At 33.9% G+C, this 14748-nt stretch overlaps 1 protein-coding gene and 1 non-coding gene across 3 annotated transcripts in view; both read right to left on the bottom strand.

The window, feature by feature from the left end:
- The window catches only part of Oseg6 (intraflagellar transport protein Oseg6), an 84691-nt gene that overhangs the window by 54222 nt on the left and 15721 nt on the right, over positions 1 to 14748 (bottom strand). For both annotated transcript variants that reach the window (XR_011330982.1, XM_069818503.1), the window contains exons 10-12: positions 13245 to 13394; positions 11579 to 11726; positions 7951 to 8158 (exon numbers count right to left, since the gene is read on the bottom strand). Coding sequence is in view for 1 of the 2 variants with exons in the window: in XM_069818503.1 (XP_069674604.1) it covers positions 7951 to 8158; positions 11579 to 11726; positions 13245 to 13394 (506 nt within the window). In the remaining variant the exon portion in view is untranslated. The remainder of the gene's footprint in view (positions 1 to 7950; positions 8159 to 11578; positions 11727 to 13244; positions 13395 to 14748) is intronic.
- Positions 12285 to 12357, bottom strand: TRNAS-GGA (transfer RNA serine (anticodon GGA)). Its single transcript has one exon. It is a non-coding gene; the product is annotated as a tRNA-Ser (tRNA).

Below are 14748 nucleotides of genomic sequence, written 5' to 3'. Positions count from 1 at the left end.
ATTACTACATATTAAAAACAAATTGCCAATACTGGTCTGCACACCACAGAACTGAAGTTCTACACCCTAGAAACAAATATAAATATTGACAAAATGCAATGAACATACTGCATTTCACATTAATACATGATACGCTACAGAACAAATGTTATAAATCGCCACACTATTTAACAGTTAAGTATTGGTAAGTATAAAATTACATTACTACATATTAAAAACAAATTGCCAATACTGGTACTGCACACCACAGAACTGAAGTTCTACACCCTAGAAACAAATATAAATATTGACAAAATGCAATGAACATACTGCATTTTACATTAATACATGATACGCTACAGAACAAATGTTATACTAGATCGCCACACTATTTAACAGTTAAGTATTGGTAAGTATAAAATTATATTACGACATCTTAAAAACAAATTACTACATACCTTAGAACAGAAGTTCTACATCCCACAAACTAAACATTGACTACTACACACCACAGAACAAAAGTTCTACATCCTAAAAACAAATAAGAACAATGACAAAATGTGATAAACATATTTCACATTAATACACTAAGTAGCCTACACACTACAACAGTTATAAACCGTCACACTAACTTCAAGTCAATATCTGTACAATACAGATCACAACTTTATGAAGATTAAAGAAGAGGAGAAGACATAGTTCTAGATATGTCAGTATGGGTTAAGTATAAGTAATATTATTAAATCATCAAAACAAATTACTACCGGTACACACTACAGAACAGAAATTCTACATTCTAAAAACAAATAAAAATATTGATAAAAATGCGATGAATTTATTTCACATTAATACACTACACACCACAGAACAAACGTTCTACACCCTAGAATCAAATCAGAACAATGACAAAATGTGATAAACATATTTCACATTAATACACTAAGTACACACTACAAAAGTTATAAACCATCACACTTACTTTAAGTCAAGATCTGTGTAATACCGATCACAATTTATGAAGATTAAAGAAGAGGAGAAGACATAGTTCAGGATATGTCAGTATGAGTAAAGTATAAGTAATATTACTAAATCATCAAAGCAAATTACTACACATCACAGAACAGAAATTCTACATCCTAAAAAAAAAAAATAAATAAAAAATATTGATAAAAATGCAATGAATTTATTTCACATTAATACACTACACACCACAGAACAAAAGTTCTACATCCTAGAAACAAATTAGAACATTGCTAAAATGCGATGAACATACTTCACATTAATACACTACACATCATAAAACAAAAGTTTGTTATAAACAGTCACACTAACTTAAATATTAAGTACTGGTAAGTATAAAATTATATTACTGCACCCTAAAAAGAAACTACTACATACCACAGAACAGAAGTTATACATCCTAAAACCAAATAACATTGATAAAATGGGTTAAACATTAATACACTACTACACACCGCAGAACAAAAATTGTAAATTGTCACACTAATTTCAAACTTAAGTACCGTAGGTACTTATTGGTACCTACTGGTAAGTATAATATATTATTACACCTTAAAAACAAAATATACAGAAACATTAACAAAATTCGATAAACTTAATACACATTTACACACAACACAACACAGAACAAAATTATAAATTGACACACTAATTTTAAGACAAGATCTGAAGATTAAAGAAGAGGAGAAGACATATTTCCAGATATGTCAATACAGGTTAAGTATGAAGATTAAAGAAGTGGAGAAGACATATTTCAATATATGTCAATATAGGTTAAGTATGAAGATTAAAGAAGAGGAGAAGACATATTTCAAAATATGTCAATACAGTTAAGTAAAAATTTTGAAATGTTACATCCTAAAAAATTGTGAATTACTGAGCTATCCAGCATACAAACTTACAGTATAGTCTCTCTTTCTCTCTGTCTCTCCCATATACAAATAATAATCGATAAAATAGTGAAAAAGCGTCCAATAGTCGAAAATGTGAATAGAGAACATAAATTATAATATCCATATTTTCAAAAAAGAAAATCTAAACATATATAAAATACTAATTTGTACTTTCATATTTTCATTGCATAGCATATTGGTGACAGAAAGTACCACACAATACAAAAATAAGAAGGAAGGAATAAACAAATACATGTAAAAAAGTGTATTATAGAAGTGATAACTTATTTCTGAAAATAAGTAAAGTGCTCAGAGAGAAAAAGAAAAATGAAAGCATGGAAAGATGGATAAAAGAGTGAGCTAAGAAAGAGAGAAAAAAAGAGAACTATAAATGATTGCTGGTACTGGTAGTAAATGAAAAAGAAACAGTGAAACGAATTAATGTATTATGGACATACCAGGTTTCTAGTCACTGTAATGAAAAGTTTCAGCATTTTTTATTTCAATGCAAAATAAATTCTCAATATTGAACTCATTCACTTCCGAAAATAATGAGGAATGGCTTTGAGAAATAAATATAAGTGAAAGAAAGGAAAGTCAAAGAGAATAGTGAGTTAAGAAACATAAATAGAAGAGAGAGCGAAATAATGGATTAATAAATGAAAAAGAAAGAATAAAATGAAAGTGTTGTGAAAAGCCGTAATAAATATACAATAAATAAAAGAGATGATGCCGCGATCTAGTAGGCTCTGATGATGGTGTGTGAAGCACTGAAACAGCTGTAAGCCAGACAGATATTTCATATTTAACACGAGCAAGTCCACTAGTTCATCAATTAATTATTATTATTATTTTTAATGAAAAATAAATACCTAATGCTGAACTTTTGAAAATAATTAGGAATGGATTACAGAAAGAAAGAAAGAAAAATAAAAAACAGAAGAGACAGAAAACAGTGATCTAAGTAAGAGGAATAAAAGATTAATAAATAAAAGGAGAGGTATTATGGTTATACCAGTATCGTTTTCCTAGCTTCTGTAATGAAAAGCTACATTAAATAAACCTACAATTACTATTTGAAAGCCAATTAAATTCCCAACGCTGAACTTACTTTTGAATATAGGTAATCAGAAATGGGCTTAAGAGATTGAAAGAAAAATGAAAACGAAGAAAGACAAGGCTATGAGCAAACTAAGAAGAAAAACAAAAGAGAGAGAAATAAAGGCTTAATACATGAGAAAGAAAGGATTACTGGTAACTAAATGAAAAAGAAGCAGTGAAATTGGCTGTGAAATTATTGACATACCAGTCACTGTAATGAAAAGCTACAATAAATACAATGTTATTGTATGACGAGATTATATGAAAGTAAAATAAATTAAATGCTGAACATACTTACGAAAATGCTCATAGATGAGTTTAGAGAATGAAAGAAAAATAAAAGAAAGGAGAGACAGAGACATGAGTGAACTAAGAAAGAGAGCTAAAAGAGAGAGAAATAAAAGGTTAATACATGAAAAAGAAACAATGAAATGAAAGGTAATATGGACACACCAAGCTCTTGGTCAGTGTAATGAAAAGTTACATTAGACACAATTTTGTATAAAGAGATTATGTGAATGTAAAATAAATTATCAATACTGGACATATTTACGAGAAAAATCAGAAGTGGGCTTATAGAAAGAAAGAAAGAAAAGATAAGAATGAAGTAAGAAAGGGAGATAAATGAATACACGAGAGAGTAATAAAGTAAGTACATAAAAAATGAACATTGAAATGAAAAGTATACCATGCTCTTTGGTACTATAAAGAAAAGCTACAGTCAATGCAATAAATTGTATAATGAGATTATTTGAATGTAAAGTAAATTACCAATGCTGATACAGAAAGAAATTAAAATTTGAAGGACAGGAGAGACAGTGATAAGAGTGAACTAAGAAAGAGAGACAAAAGAGAGAGAATAAACGATTATTAATACAATGAAATGAAAGGTATTATGGACATACCAGATTCTTAGTCACTGTGACGACAGTTACATTAAATACAATTTATATACAAAAATCATTTGAATGTAAAATAAACTCTCAGTACTGAACCTATACAAAATAGTCAGAATGAGTTGAAAGAAAGAAAGATAGAAAGAAAGAAAGAAAAATAAAGACATTCTGTGTTGTGATACAGAAACATAATGAAGTTTTCATTAATGTAATTGAAAAGATACCAGATTGGATAAAATAAATATTTATTTGTTATTGGTTCACTGATAACCAGACAAGAATGAATAACTAGATGCTCTTGCTCACTGGTTGGGAGGTTGGGTTGGGCAGGGCGGAACTCGACATGCAGCCACCTCCTCGTGGTGAGTTCTGGGTTGTTTCATTTCACAGTGAATGAAACAAGCAAAGAGCTGCAATTTCATTGTGCATAGTAATCAATTTATATAAATTCTTAGTCACTGTGATGAAAAGAAACATTAAATACAATTATTATATTAAGGATTATTTGAAAGTAAAATAAATTCCAGTTCTCAGCTTACTTTTGAAAATAATTAAGAATGGGCTTAGAGAAAATTGAGTATGAGTCTTTCCTAGGGATAACTGAAATGTCTTCATTCCAGTACCTGGCCTGACTAGGCTTTGGACAATGAAGAACAAGACTTCGAAACTAGTCAGCTAAGGTAAATTCTAAATATTAACATAGTAAAGAAGTTGGAAATTAATCAGTAAAATTAATTCTAGTTTTTGGAATAAATTTCAATCAGAGGTCTCCGATTTAGTCACACATTCATTCATAGTTTTCCTTTTCTCTTCCTGATCAGTTTCAACATTATCCTTTCTTCGCCCATTCTTTCTAGCACAGCTTCATTTCTTATTCTGTCTCTCCATTTCACACGTCATATTCTTTTCCATATCCACATTTCAAATACTTCTAGCCGTTTCTCTTCACTTCATCGTAATGTCCATACAGTACCACACTCCACACAAAGCACTTCACACATAATGCACTATAAAACATCCAGAATGAAAGGTCTGTAAACGAACTTGAACAAACTGAAATATCAAATATAGGCTATTGCTCACAGTTTGGCTTTTGGGTATTCCACCGTGTTCTGGAACTTGACATTTCCAACGTTTGGAAATCCACCGCTGTGTAGTAATGGTTAGTATGTCTGGCTGTGAAACGAGTGGGCCAGGTTCAAATCCTGGTTGGAACAAGTTACACCTGGTTGGAGTTTTCCCTCAACTAATTGAAGCAGAATTGCTGGATAACTTCTAGTGTTGGACCTCAGACTCATTTCGCCATAATCAATTTATTCACATATCATCATCATTCATACAACAACCCAGCTGCGGCATGCTGTACTTGTACAAGAGCGCAGCTGTTCAGCTACTCAATCATTTACAGAATAGGAGTGATAAGCACAATAAGCCTTCGGCTGCAGTACAAGTCTTCAGGTCCTTCCTCCGTAAAAAAAAAAAAAAAGTTTTGGAACTACATACAGAGCGAAAGGTAAGACCAGAGAAGTCACCTACTCTGGTCTTACCTTTTGCTCTGATGATGGAACCTGTATGTAGTTTTGAAACGTCAAGTTTGGCAAGTTCCAGAACACAATGGAATACCTAAAATACTAATTCTGATCACACTCACTGTGAAAGCCTAAAAACTCATACATGCTATTGATCTTTGCTGGAAAAAATAACTTGAAATATGAGGAGGGCGAATAACTTGAGCATTGTTTTTTGGCTCCAAAGTGTATTAAAAATGACCACATACTCAGATATTCCATGCATTTGGGTTACCTGGTTAATTCCTATAGATGGGGCACACAATGGATCAATTTAAAGACCTGAATTTTAAATTTTGAGCCGACCTGGATGTCGGTAGGGTTACAGACTATGGACGGGATGAATATTGGTTCAAGCTCAGTGAAAGCACAATCTTTCATACCATCTTAACTTCGAGAATGGATCTGGATTCTACTCAACCTCTATCAAGTTGAGTATGAGTCTTTCCTAAGAATAACTGAAATGTCTTCATTCCAGTATCGAAGCTCTATCTTCGTGTCCTCTATGTTCCTCAATGGCATATATACTGATCGATCGAAAAGAAGAGGGGGAGTGAAGAAGAGGGTGAGGTAAGAAACGAGGGGGAGGAAGAGGAAGAGGAAGAGGAAGAGGAAGAGGAAGAGGAAGAGGAAGAGGAAGAGGAAGAGGAAGAGGAAGAGGAAGAGGAAGAGGAAGAGGAAGAGGAGGAGGAGGAGGAGGAGGAGGAGGAGACGAAAAGAAGAGGATCATAAACTTTAACTTAGATTAACGTGACACTTGTAATGAGAATTCTCTTTAGCCCAGAATACCAATGCAAAAATAATAATAAATATTCACGAGAATAACCCAAAGAACAAAGAAAGATAGCACTTCAAACTGACACTACCAATGTATCTACAACAAACCTTACTGTAAATATCATCATAACCCACTCAACTAATCTCTGCTCTATTATGAAAAGGTGGGAGGAGAAACATTGTGCTTTCCTTCTATAGTTCGTGACAAAACATAACATCCTTGTACACTGGTGTTCAAAGATACCTGACTCAATTGTGACCGATAATTTCTTCATGTAAGTGTACCTTCTTCAGTTATTACTTCTATGAATAGGTGGTGAAGATGACAGTCAGTGTTGTCAATAGTACAGAAATATACTCACATTATAAAATTCAAAATTTCATTCTCCTCTGATGATAGCAAAAACACTAGATTTAGCAGGAAACCGCTGATATTATCAATTATGAAAATAATTTATTCTTAATCTACATCAATATTTTCCCGAATACTTTTTCACCCGTTCCAAGAGAACTAGCAGAACTATTTTAAAGTTTGTCAATTTGTTATATCTTTGGTTCCGACATCTCATGGTTAGAAAGTTCGCATACATGATCAGAAAATTGGAGATCAGATATCTTTGAACGCCAGTGTACCACACCACACCTGAAGGCAGCTCAACTTTCTCAATGATTTTTACAATAGACAGTAGTTGTGAGAGAGTTGTTCACTGATATTTACAGTAGGTGGTAAGGAAGTGAGTGCCTCGAGTACTTCTTGCAGCTAAAGACATTATGTTTTGTCCACAAATATATCCATGTGCTAAAAAGGATAAATGTTCATCTTCCCTCTTGCTTAAAAAAGTCCCTTGTGCAGACCCTTGTATTTCCCTATTTTGACTATGCTGACATTTTACTGACTGACCTTTCCAGCGACAACAAAACGAAACTTCAATGTGCTCATAACTTGTGTGTACGTTTTGTAAGCAATGTTCGTAAATATGATCATATTACCCCATCCCTGGAAACAATAGGTTGGCTTAAACTAGATAAGAAAAGAAATTTACATTCACTTCTCCTTCTCTTCGAAATCTTGAACTCTTCTATTCCTTCGTACCTGTCATTTCGCTTCACTTACCTTTCTTCCCACCACAATCTGAACACACGCTCTCGCCATGAAACAATACTAACAATACCATCCCATTGCACCCCCTCATACTCATCCTCTTTCACAATAGCCTTGCCAAGACTCTGGAATTCGTTACCTGCTAGCATCAGGGACTGTCGAAATAAAATTGAATTCAAACGCAAACTTACTAGGCACTTGGTCAGTAATTGAGACTCGTTCAGACATGGTTTCTTGTAAATAGTTCTCTTAATCTATCACAAAATATTTCAATATCCGGTAATTTCATTACTATAGATTTTTGTTACTGTAGGTTTAATTTGTAATTCAGTAAATACAAACATATTCTTTGTTCTTAACTTCTATGATAAAATGTCTAGCTTTCATTAATCAGGTAATCTTGTCGCACTTTAATTTGTATTGTAATTGTAATTGTAAATTTAATGTTAATTGTAATTTTTTTGTTCATATTATAGTTGTAATCCCCTGGTAGAGTGGCAGAGAAGGCCTGACGGCCTTATCTCTACCAGGTTAAATAAATAAATACTAAATACTAAATATTCTCCAAAAATTAGAAACTTGTTGGAAGATCATTCCTTACAATTTAAGTGTACCTTCGCAATTTAAGCTGCTTATTCAGAGCCAACTCCAAGCTTCCCTTGTGAATATCGTGGATATTGGTGCCAGAAACCTCATGTGTAGACAATGTCATCTGTGTTAACTTGCCACTAGCAGTCTCCAGTACAAGTTGACCTCCATAAAGAAGTAAGGGCACTTGATTCACTGGCAGTTTGGTTGTTCCAGCATTTATCACACTCGATCCTGTATACATAATTTTAGAAAAGCAATAAATGTAATGAAAATACTTATCTTTACAATAATAAGTGTTGGTTAGTTTCTAATACCTTTATATTCAGCCAACTAAAGATTTTCAGAAATTCTGCTAATTTGAAAAAGTTTAATATTGCATTTCTGAGGTAGAGTGTAATCCACAACCATTTATGATAGAATGATACTGAGAAAGACGACCAGTAGAGAAATTTTACACTGTTTCTACTTTTACAAACCAGGGGACACCAATGGTAGTTAAACACTAGTCATCTGACTCTGAATACAAGAACTATATAGGTAGCTGAAAAAAAGAATATTAACAATAATTTCCTTAAAACATAAATTAGCTGGATGTGATGAAAGTTTTTACATGCCACAAACATAGTGAGATAATGATCATCATATTCATTATAATAATTATAACAGTAATAGTATTTAGAAACAACCATCTTCTCTGAAGAACGAGCGAGCAAACAACAGTATCCAAATTAAAGTACAGTAAAGCTCTTGGATCTTACAGCCTGAAGACAAAATTGATAAAACAAGGAGAAAGAGAACGTCTTAAACAAATTCATATGATGGTTGAATTAAATCTTCCCTAAAGACTGGGTAATTTTGTTATATGTCCAATTTAAAATATGTGGAGAAACCTTAGAATGTACTACTTAGAGGGGAATTAGTCCATTAAACATAATGTATAAAGTCTTCTCTAACATCTTATATAATAGATTATCCAAATACATTGAAAAATAAATAAGGAATTATCAATGCGGATTTTGACCAAATAGGTCATTCTTTACATTATGGACAAAGATTATACAATCAGTTTACTAAAATAAATCCAGAGGTAAGTAAGTAATCTTAATAATATCCGTAACATTTTCAATAAGAGAATTAAATAAAACATTTCTTTAAATTAAAACTGCCCATTACTTAACTTTTTCCGTATATATACTTTTTCTTTTCTTTTTTAAATTAGTGCCCTTTTCTTTTTTCTTTTAATTTATACTTAAAATTTTAATTATATCACTTAATTTATAGTATTATAATATATAACTGGAACTTTCCTAAGCAAAAGCATTTGCCTTTTTGGATGCAAAATGCAGTGAAACCTCTCTGAAAGACCACTCCTATTAAGAGGGCACCCTTTTTTAGAGACCGATCTTTCTTAGATCTGATGTAAAAACTCATAAAACAAATATATTTTTTACCTCTATTTAAGGATCATCCCTCTCCCGGATAAATCGTAAAACAGCGAATGCCAGTAGGGGAAGTTATCCCCACCCTCGCCGATCGGCACCTCACTCACCTGCTCTCTCTCTCTCTACTGTCTCTCTCTACTATCTGCCCCGCTTTGGTGGATCACTGCCTACCACCTCAAACGTATTTCATATTTTACAACACAACACAATACAACCAAATTAATGTGCATTAGACAACAACCACATATGTACTAATACATATCCAACGACACACATTGCATTTCTGCAATACGTTATGGCAGTTCCCTTGAACATAAATAGATTCATTTTCCCTTCTACCACCAACTCGTCTCGGTAACCGAGAGGTCTAAAGCGTGACCAAAAAGCGTGCATGCGTTTCGTTAGGAAGATCAACGGATCGAATACTACCCTTCGCAAAGTCATAAGAAAAAAAAAAAGAGAGAGAGAGAGACATGAAGAGAGAAGGAGAGGCTGGAGAGGGAAACAGGACGAAGTTCCTCTTTTGCTTCGTAGATGCCGCATTCACTCTTTTTGTTCCACTTTCCTCCACTATATGTCACCCCACCCTAAACCCCTATTTCCACTCTTTCCTGCTAGAGTGTGTGGTGAGCTTGTAGGGGAAAAGTGGAAAGAGGTCGTGAGTGGAGCTTAGCGGTCGCTGTTTTACGATTTGCCCTTAAAGTACAGTTTTACAATTTTACACTGTGTCCACACTAAAAGTATACAGAAATAACAGCTTATATCGTAACTTGGATAAGGTTTATTAAATAAATGTTTTCTGCATTGTATAGAGTAACTAAAAAAATTTTTGTTTCCACTAATTGTAAGTACACTTCAACATAAGCACCATTTATAGCTCGACAGGTATCAAAACGATATTCAACCTCTTGCCAGGTGTTCACTAACATATCAGGTGTTATAAGCTCAACTGCTTGAATGATACGCTGTCTCAAATCAATCAAATTATGAACTTTTCTGCTGTACACAAAATTTTTAATAAATCCCCATGCAAAAAAATCATCTGGTTTGAGTTGATGACAGGGCTGAAGTCTGTAAGCACGCACATCGAGACGTTTGTGTACAATCTTGTGAACTGTTGAACGAGGAATCTGCAGTTTCCTACTAGCCTGCCTAATTAATATATGTGGGTTTCTAGCAAATGATTCACGCACCTGATCCACAGTCATTTCGGCCACATGCTTTACAGAATGTTTCCCTGTCTTTGAAATCAAGCTTCCATTATCTCGTAGAGTTCTATCTCACTCGTAAATGGATTTGCATGTAGGAGGATCCACATTCCATTTCCTCCGTATGTGTCACTCAAGACGTGTAACTGAATTCAATTCTGCAAACCAGAGCATGCACTGAACCTTTTGCTGTACCATCCACAGCCCTATTGACAAGGTACTAGACTGATAAATTCAAGTTTTCATTCATGCAACAATAAGTCTGAAACGAAACATTTCACATAACAATGGCCATGCAACAATAAGCTTGAAACAAAACAATGCACACAATAATGGCCATGAAAAAGGTATGAAACGAAATCTTGGAGAGTTTTTCTATTGATTGAGCTTTATCTTAAGAAATAAATAATATATGGTTGTGAAATTATAAGCTATTATTTCTGTATACTCTTAGTGTGGACACAGTGTATATTAAATACTATACATTCTGAGAACTTGAAATTAAGAAAACAAAATTGTAAATAGATGTAAAAAGGAAATCTAACTAGAAATATTGAGCATTTTGGAACTACCTACACTTATCTTTCCTGATGATGAAGTGGATGCATAGTTCTAAAACACTGAATGTCTCTTGCCTTCGGTGATGATGAAACCAACGTGAAACTATGACGTTCCAATATTTATAAAGCATAAAAACCCTAAAATATCGCATCATCTTGAATGCTGTAGAAATCTTTTGTCATACTTAAATACAACTGCTTTTCTTAAAGCAATTAAATAACTTACATGAATGAGTTATATTTCAGGCAGATACATTTCAGTAAAGAAGAAGGAATCTAAACAAACTATACTCATACATGAGACCTCACAATGTAAACTGACACCGAAATAAATATGGCAATTAAATGGTATAATGCTACATCTAAAAATATCTACAACTCTGAAATGTTATGGACCATAACACTTCTGGGGCAACATGAATAAATTTATTCATAACGAACCTTGAACAGAGTCTTTGTTATACAAATAAGTGATGACCCTAGTATCATCAAAAGCCACAAACACATCACGTTCTTGAGACTGATAATCCCAAAGAACTCCAGAGCAGGTGGGAGGAAAGTCTGATATTTTCAGCATCTCATCAGTTATCTGAAAAAAATATTTAATAAAAATTGTTATATTACAACCTTACTGTAGTTGACAAATTACTGTGAATAATAATTTATTTCAATATACTCCGTAGCAATTTTTCACTTATTTCAAAACAAATAACATATATTAAAAATGATCAGAAGTAAAAACATCATTGCTCTGAGACGATATTTTATAATACACACAAACATTGATGAATTAAATGCTATTATAGTCACAATCATGACATGGTATGAAAGAAAAATTTCACAACCTCGAGCGGGAATCGAACCTGCGACTTCCTGGTCTCCGGTCAGATGCTCTACCACTGAGCTATCGAGTTCGTCTCACGCCAAAGGCTCGGAATTATCCTTTCATACTGGCGACTCTGTTATAGAGTACTGTCCATAGTGTCTGATCTTAGTCAGCACTGCTTATGGCTGGAAAGAAACTTTACAAATGTAATCTTCATCTTACGATGTTTGGGTGACGTATATACGTCCGTTGATGTGACATATTAATGAATTAAATGCTATTATAGTCACAATCATGCCATGGTATGAAAGAAAAATTTCACAACCTCGAGCAGGAATCGAACCTGCGACTTCCTGGTCTCCGGTCAGGCGCTCTACCACTGAGCTATCGAGTTCGTCTCATGCCAAAGGCTCGGAATTATCCTTTCATACTGGCGACTCTGTTATAGAGTACTGTCCATAGCGTCTGATCTTAGTCATTACTGCTTATGGCTGGAAAGAAACTTTACAAATGTAATCTTCATCTTACGATGTTTGGGTGACGTATATACGTCCGTTGATGTGACATATTAATGAATTAAATGCTATTATAGTCACAATCATGCCATGGTATGAAAGAAAAATTTCACAACCTCGAGCGGGAATCGAACCTGCGACTTCCTGGTCTCCGGTCAGGCGCTCTACCACTGAGCTATCGAGTTCGTCTCACGCCAAAGGCTCGGAATTATCCTTTCATACTGGCGACTCTGTTATAGAGTACTGTCCATAGCGTCTGATCTTAGTCATTACTGCTTATGGCTGGAAAGAAACTTTACAAATGTAATCTTCATCTTACGATGTTTGGGTGACGTATATACGTCCGTTGATGTGACATATTAATGAATTAAATGCTATTATAGTCACAATCATGCCATGGTATGAAAGAAAAATTTCACAACCTCGAGCGGGAATCGAACCTGCGACTTCCTGGTCTCCGGTCAGGCGCTCTACCACTGAGCTATCGAGTTCGTCTCACGCCAAAGGCTCGGAATTATCCTTTCATACTGGCGACTCTGTTATAGAGACGAACTCGATAGCTCAGTGGTAGAGCGCCTGACCGGAGACCAGGAAGTCGCAGGTTCGATTCCCGCTCGAGGTTGTGAAATTTTTCTTTCATACTATGGCATGATTGTGACTATAATAGCATTTAATTCATTAATATGTCACATCAACGGACGTATATACGTCACCCAAACATCGTAAGATGAAGATTACAAACATTGATTAGTGACGAAATACTTACTGGATTATATACATAGCCTTCACTCTTGTCATCTACAATCAATAAACGACTGCCAGTCTGATCAGCATACAACTCACGAATACCAACAGTATGTCGAAAATCTGTCACCAGTTTCCAGTCCTCCAGAAAAAAATAATGAATGTGCCCCATCTGTTAAAATAAAACATATTTAGTAGCAGTCTATTCATCACAACAATTTATTTCCTTTTAAGCAATATCATAAATTATAAATAGAAGATTGCTTGGGTAGTTAAGTATTCCTTAAGCCACCCGAAATTTCCAAAGTTCCATTAGTAATGGAAATGTAATTGTGATGAGATTTCTGGCAATGTGTATAGTTTCAATCCAATTACGAGCAAATCACCCTGAAAATCTGAAGTCTCATACAAGAGCAATGTACGTAGATCACACAATCTGAATTTCTAAAACCATCACACTATCATCCTTTTCAGTTTTTTATATACTTAGCAAAATTCCTGTACATTTTCTCATGAATTCTCAATATACTTTCTATCACAAAGGCAATACTATTTGATACACGTAATTACGAGTTTCCTCATTAGCTCTTATGTCTAGATTTAAATTTTGGAATTACAATCCACAGATTCCATACAGTTCCTTTGGAGGGTTATCACTTTGATGTGGCAGGTACCATAGCACTCTGTAATCCAGAAGATCAAGTTGATGTACGAAAACAGAACGAGAGACAGGGCTCACAAGGCCTGAAAGAACACTCATTCAAAAGAGAATATTCCAAAATAAAACTGGGACCATCAGGCAATGACTAGTAACCACATTGGTAACACAATCTTGTACAAATTAAACCATCAGAATTGGTTATACAAAGATTAAACGGAAGGTCAGGGGACATGGGACTATCGCAACAATTGTGAGACCAATATTTCTCTCAAGAAGATAGCTCGGGCCAATGATGACCTATCTACAAAATATATAAAACTAGTGGCTTGTGCAGCAAATGCTGCAAACTAAGTTCAATAGACGTTCAAATAAAAATTTTTCAGATTTATCTTCAATGAAAAATACCTGACATTTTGAAAGTTATTTGCTTCCATAATAATGAAACATACTCCCTCTGAATGGTTTTTATGTCCAATACTTCTTCTTTTCTTTTTTTTTTACTTTTTTCAAAACCAAGCTCTCAGACTCATTACTGGTGGAATCAAAACAACGCCAATAGATTCTATGAGATTCCTCACTAATATTAACAGCATCAAAATGACAATAGAAGAAAAAGCACTGATTCAATATGAAAAACTTATTAGATTACCAGGAAACAATTGGCATTCATACAGTCCTCTCTGTAGATTGAAAACTCAAAAAAGTTTCATATCCATTGTTCAAGAATTAAAACAGAAAATCAATATCCCGAATTTAAAAGAAAACCTACAAATTAAACCAAACCCTTTAACTCTATTAAATATGGAATATAATCTAAATTTAACAGAAGAAATACTGAAATCAGAAGTAAACACTGAAATACTAA

Source organism: Periplaneta americana, chromosome 2 (genome assembly GCF_040183065.1).
Source record: "Periplaneta americana isolate PAMFEO1 chromosome 2, P.americana_PAMFEO1_priV1, whole genome shotgun sequence".
In the NCBI taxonomy this organism is placed as follows: Eukaryota; Metazoa; Arthropoda; class Insecta; order Blattodea; family Blattidae; genus Periplaneta; species Periplaneta americana.
The sequence above is the reverse complement of the archived record's forward strand: the minus strand, read 5'-3'. Positions and strand labels throughout refer to the sequence as shown.